The sequence below is a fragment of the Hibiscus syriacus genome, unplaced genomic scaffold, assembly GCF_006381635.1.
Source record: "Hibiscus syriacus cultivar Baekdansim isolate YM2019G1 unplaced genomic scaffold, ASM638163v2 tig00000170_pilon, whole genome shotgun sequence".
In the NCBI taxonomy this organism is placed as follows: Eukaryota; Viridiplantae; Streptophyta; class Magnoliopsida; order Malvales; family Malvaceae; genus Hibiscus; species Hibiscus syriacus.
Window position 1 is genome coordinate 217,343 of NW_024061771.1, and position 6,345 is coordinate 223,687.

A 6,345-nucleotide genomic window follows, 5' to 3' on the forward strand; every position below is an offset into this window, starting at 1 on the left:
CCCAAATTGGCTGCGCAAATTAGACCACAAATCATTGACGATACAGCAACAAACTGGAGTCAGCTAAGAATGAATTCAGATTTCAGACAAGTAACGCTTTTCACACCCTTTAAGTTGACGACTTTAGATGCATCCATCAGCCAGAAAATGATACAATATTGATATCCATAAAATGTGGTGTAGAAAATGTCATAATCATTAAATAATCATTTTCTCTGCAAGTTGGAAGATGCAGCCATTTCCAATCATTCAATCACTATGCCCAACAAGTATTTTAGCTTTCGTTCCTCCTAATTTAGCGTTTCTTATATAATATTTAAACTACTAGTTTAGAAATTTTGTACCATTTAGATTGTTAAATTATAATTTTAACTTTAATTTCAAAATATTATTTAAATTGGTATTTGATAAATTATTAGTAAAAACTATTTTCGGACGTAACGTTAAAATTATGACAATTGTCTGTTTAGAGTTTTTTTTTTTTTGCTAACTAACGATATAATAAATAATAGAATTATATCTATCAAAATAAATAAATAATAATATTATGTGTATAAATTATAAAAAATGTAGAATTATATTAGAAAATTGTGCCAAGTCTTGTTTTTCCTTTTGCATAGTATTCTAATTGCTAGACTTATTCAATTATATGTATGTATACGAACAAATGAAGCATAGACTAGAAAGTGTCACAACAAATCACCAGAGGAAAATTTCAAAGATCTAAGCACAAATGCAGTGAAAGATAAATAATAACAAACAAATGGTTTCATTAAAAAAACCAGAAAATTTAGGCTTAATTTTGAAGTTGATCTAGTATTATTAATATTGTAGTTAATTATTCGTTTTCAAATTATTTATTTTCGACTCATCATTTTCAAAATTAATCAGAATTAAATGGTTCCTCTTTTTCCAAGATAAATCAATTTACCTAATTGAAAATATATGAAAATCAAGAAATTGGATAATTAAAGGCTGCGGCAATATTACATTATATTGTCCGCTTTTCAATCCTTGGTTTTGATTTTCACATCTTCATGGTAGTCCAGCCCTTCACCGTTGTCCGTTTGTTTAAACACCAACTCCAGAGGATTAATCGATCTGCTTTCATCAGAATTCTGTAAAACCTCTTTGAAATACTCGGCAAAAGCCCTGCAATTCTCATCCAGAACCGCTTCGTATTTTCTTTCATATTCTTTCAACTCCAGAGCTTGATCACCACTCATTTGTGACAACAGTTTGGAGCATGGAACCACCACCGATACATCACACATGGAATAATCATCAGCTCCTTGATTCCCATTTTGCGATGACGATGACAGGATGATTAATCTTTGTTCATTGAACCGTTGGAGAGAGTAAATGAGGGATAGAAGGAAAGAAGAGTAGGCGGTTTCGGGATAGGAAACGAGGATCTTCTGAGCAAGACGGAAAGAAGAGGATTGCATGGAGGCATTGGGGGCGGAAATGGCGTTTTCTAGAGTTTCAACGGCGAGGTTTAAGGGTTTGAGTGTGAGTTGATCGGAGGGTAAAAGCTTGCATCGTAGGGCGGAGAAAATTTTGCGGCGGAGCTCAGATTGGGAGAGGATTTTGGAGGTGAAGGCGGTGATATGATGGAGGATTTGGGTCGACGTAGTGCCGGCGGTTCCCTTGGCGGAGCGGCGTCGATACTGATTAACTATAGGGACTAAGTCTGAGTAAAAGGGTCAGAGAGAGGTTTTTGGTGCATGGTTTTCCATATTGAAATACCTAAATCTTTGTGATGGCGACAATGGGACGGCCCATTTAAAATGACCGATCAGTCCTCTGACACTGAAACTTGAGCGTTTGAAAAGATCAACATTTCGGCTGCACATGTTAAAAAGGTAATTAAAAATGAAGTTAAAATCATGCAAAACAAAAGAAAAAGAAAGGACGAAGAGGCAGAGCCCCTATTACTTACTATTAACCCCCCCATGCCGGTTTTCAAAAAAAAAGCCCCCCATGCCGGCCTCACTGAAACGCGCTTCTAGCGTACTTGCACTGCTTCCACTCACCATCGCCCGGGCCTGGCAGCTGAAAGTTGCAGTTGCCTCGGCTATTCCATTTGTCGTCAGGTTTAGATTGGGCAACCTCTTTCCCTATTCCAACAACGAAAACGAATAATTTAAAATATCACCTATATTAATTAACTAATGGGTAAATTTTGATGTGTTCAAAAATTGAAGGAAATAATGCATGCGTTAGTAAGAGGCTTCTGATATGCTACTTAAAAGTCTAATTATATACGTATTTGTCAACGATTAATTTACCGTGCCTTGCTTTTGTTTAACGACTTGAGATTCCCTAGTGGATCGGGTTGACAGAAGAGGAGCTAATTAATTAAGTTCAATGTTAGGCTTGCAAAAGCGGGCAATGGACCCAAAAAAACATATATAACCAGACGATTAGAATAGATGATTAATACAAATAAATAATATCATCGACAATAAAGGATAAACATCATCAATATTAATATAAAAATACGTATAACAACGATAACACTTTAACAGATTACTTTTATCACAACTCTATTGTGATTTATCTTTGATGATCGTAAGTGTCTACCAATAAAAGAGAGTCATTATAATGATTTAAAGTATAGATAGACTAATAAGATAATCAAATAAACACCCATGAGAGAATCAATCATCAAATCAAACTTTAAAAATATGTTATAAAAATAAGAAAAATGTGCTATAGAAGTATATCAAACATGTTAAGAAAGAAAAGCATCCATCAGTTTTATGAAAATAAAATAATAAAAAGAAAAATTAAATTAAATTAAATAAAAAAACTGAAAGAATAAACCACAAGAGTTATAGCAGAATACGGATGGCGATATCACCCTTCTAGATAATAAAAAGAACATGTAATTATATTTAAATATTGTTTAGAAAATTAGAATATTCTGCTAAAAATATATCAGTATTAACTAAATTAACAACTTAACTATTGTATTCGACCAATGTTGAATAATATACTTTATACAATTGTACCCCTCTTAAAAAATGCATTTGTTTTTGTATACATGTACACGTCTGGTGCACCAATATTTGTCTATTTACTTGGGTCTAGGGAAAAGAAAAAGAAAAAGAAAAAACATGTTTATTGAGGATAAGACAAATATTACTATGCTATGCCAACAAATAACATCTATTATGTTGACACGAGACCAAGCATGCGCCACATGAGACATAATCATTGACGCATGGCACGTGCCCTACTTTGAAAATTATTGTAAAAAAAAGGCAAATATCTGTGATTTGTGGTTGAATCGACTATGTCCAATTTTAATGATGTAGTTTCTTTCTTGTATTGAATCCTACTGTCAAAATTGGACACCTCGTCACCTGGATTCTTGTGATCACTGTAATATCTGTCTATATATTTATATTTTTATTAAATTTTAATTGAATTGATATCCCGGATAAATATACTAAAATTAATTGATAAATAACTTGAATACAATTTATTTAAATAAAAATTAATATTATAATAATATTTTTTTAATTTTGTACTTCATGCGATCTTTAAATAAAATAATTCAAAATCACATATTAAAGATCCAACAAATTCATACTAACAGATATACATATAAGTAGAAGTAAGACTTTAGCAGCTAAGCTTACATCTTAATTAGTAGTAGTAAATTAGATAGAGATTGTTCTTAAAAATCACTAGGCTATGGCTTAGTACGCAACATGCTAGACGAAATAGTCCAAAGAAGGAACATGTTGTATAGCATCATGAGCAATCAGCCTTACAAGCTTTTTTTTGAATTAGCAGAGTGACTGCTCGTGATGCTATATCAATGAAAAATAAGCCTAATTATCTATCGGAAGAATCCGGCGCCCAGAGCAGGTGGAGGAGCCCAGTAATCAGCTCCATTGTCACCACTCCATACTTCAAGTGTGCATGAAACCGGAACCAAGCACAGCCCTCTACTCCTCAGATCCTTGTTTGCTTCTTCCTTGCAATCCTTCAAATCCCAATAAATAAATAAAGTGTAAAGCTAGCTATAAAGCTGAACATTAATGTTCTTTAAACAATGCATGTCTTTATGGGTATTAAGCTTTTCTTTTCTTCCTTTTCAAAATCCAAGTTTTCACTACTAGTTTCCCTCCAAGTTCCTTTGAGGTAATGGATCCAATAAAGCTTAATTATTACCTGACAAGGGTCTTCCCCTTTAACCTAAACAAAATATTTTATGGTAATCATTTATCAATAAACACCACCTTGCTCCTCAGATGCAGAGGGATTTATTTACTTACAGACTGTTGCTGCTTCATGCTTGCCGATCCATTGCCCAAGTAGGGTAAGCTGAGAGCCTGTATTTATGGAGAAGGAATATATCTATTGATCAGTAAAGTAGTTGAAAAACTAAAGGAATTAATTTGAGACTTTGAAACAGTGTGCTATCACTGTCACTGCTGGTTCATGGTTGTTTGCAAAAAAGAAAAAGGAAAGAGAAACATCACCTCAATTTGACTCTGAAGGAATCTAATGTACCCAATGGCTTCTGACAATACAGAGGCCGTGTCAGTCTGCAAAAGAGAAAGAAAAAACCCACACCATTTAAGCTTCTTTATGGGCTTTCTGCACAACAAAATATCTTTTCTTTCCATTAATTTCATTGATTAAAGCTTGTTTTAATACCTTCCCAAATGGAGAAACAAGCTGGTGAAGTGACGTTATTCTGTCTCCTAATTTCTCCTTCCTCACCTGTTATGCACGTGGATCACACAAATCAGAAGAGTAGCTTGATACTCAGTAGAGATAAATCTTAGCGGAGATGAAGGCTCTGAAAGGGTGATTTTATGTAAAGTTTTTGCTGCCTTTTTTATATATTTATTGTACAGTACCTTTAAGGTAGACTGGGTTGCAGAAGGTTGAACCCTAGCCTTCTTCAATGGCCCCCCAGTTGCAGTGCTATTACACTGGAAAAAAAATGAGGATAAGAATTCTGTTTTTACAGCAATCTGCAACTAACCTTGTTGAAAACAAAAATCATATGAACCACCAGTTTGTACTCTGTAGTCTGTACTATATCAAAGTGTAAAAAATAGATCAAACTTGAGGATTTGTCCCCTCTCTCACCTCAGAAGACCGATTTGGAGCAGGATGCCTTGGATGATCAGCTTTGTTGCCTGAAAAATCCAACATGTTACTGCTGAAACTTGTGAGACTACTGGACTTAGGGGACGAAGCAGCCGACGATATCTGACGAAACCAAGCCCGTTTTGTGGCCTGATCATGATGAAAATCTTCATTTGCATGTCCATACACATAGCTGCTTGCAGAGTTTTCTTGTTTCACATCCACAACGGAATTAGCATCCGAGACCTGGCGCAACGCTTGTAAACCCTTCTCTTCATCTCCCACCAATCCACCCCTATAAATAGCGCTTGTAAGCAACATAAATTAACACGATATAAAGCCTATGGCCCTATTCAGAAAAAAAAGGTGAGAGAGAGAGAGAGTTACAAGAGAAGCTGACTCCATGACTCGGGAAGCTCATGGTTATCATGCCATGCAGGAACATAAAGCGAAGAAGAAGAGGGGGAGGAAGAGGGCGTGTGAGGGAAGAAAGTAGTGGGAGGATGCAAAAAGGGAGAAGCGGCCGCTTGTTGGTGATGGTGAGTTGGTGGGTGCGTGGTGTTATTGTTCCACCAGTTAGGGTTTCCCGCCATCATCTGCTGAACCGGTGAGCTCTGCAACAATCCTCGGTTCATGGCCCTTATGAATCAATCTGGAATCAAGATGATGATGATGCTTGCGATCACTTAAAACAACTTTCTTTTTCTTTCTGTCCTTGTTTGCTTTCCACTTTCCCTTCTTTATGAAACTGCTAGCTCTCTCTCCAAACAAGTGTGTTTGTAGAAACTTTGAGAGGTCTTTCTACTAATAATTTTTTAAAGGGTTGAGGGGAATTTGAATCAATGGAGGTCTTTGGGAGAAAACTTTGTTCTTTCTTTCATTTCTTTATTGAATTGCCTTTTTCTTTCTTCCTTTTATTTTATGTTTCCTTTACTTTCTTTGCTTTTTCCTCGCCTTTGCTTTATCTCAAAGTGGGTCAGAAGAAGAAAGCAGAAGCCATTCTCAATTCCTAATTTAGTAGATTATGTTAAAGATAATTTTAAATACACTACATATATATAATTATTTAATTCAGAAAATCAAGTTTTTTAGTCATGAGCTAAACAAATATTATTATTCAATATAATTATATACAAGACACACATATAGAGGTAGCCAGATAGGTCACATACCTTGGTGTTGGATGATTTCGTTGTTGAAATTAAGATTTGATTTGTCGTCTTACTC

At 35.0% G+C, this 6,345-nt stretch overlaps 1 protein-coding gene across 1 annotated transcript; it reads right to left on the reverse strand.

Annotated features, from left to right (window-relative positions):
* Positions 1-3,839: 3,839 nt before the first annotated feature.
* Positions 3,840-6,039, reverse strand: LOC120140506 (transcription factor bHLH68-like). Its single transcript, XM_039155509.1, has 8 exons — positions 5,820-6,039; positions 5,506-5,784; positions 5,119-5,413; positions 4,884-4,958; positions 4,678-4,743; positions 4,500-4,565; positions 4,293-4,349; positions 3,840-4,000 (listed from the first exon to the last, which is right to left on the reverse strand). The coding sequence occupies exons 2-8, from the start codon at positions 5,751-5,753 to the stop codon at positions 3,854-3,856; spliced, it is 954 nt and encodes a 317-aa protein (XP_039011440.1). The 5' UTR covers positions 5,754-5,784; positions 5,820-6,039; the 3' UTR covers positions 3,840-3,853.
* Between the last annotated feature and the right edge of the window lie 306 nt (positions 6,040-6,345).

Excerpts from the sequence above, each read along its gene's own strand:
- LOC120140506 (XM_039155509.1), bottom strand. The coding sequence starts at position 5,753 with ATGAACCGAGGATTGTTGCAGAGCTCACCGGTTCAGCAGATGATGGCG. Across the intron at positions 4,566-4,677 it reads TTGTTTCTCCATTTGGGAAG|ACTGACACGGCCTCTGTATT; the intron begins GTATTAAAACAA and ends TCTCTTTTGCAG. Across the intron at positions 4,001-4,292 it reads GCATGAAGCAGCAACAGTCT|GATTGCAAGGAAGAAGCAAA; the intron begins GTAAGTAAATAA and ends TGGGATTTGAAG.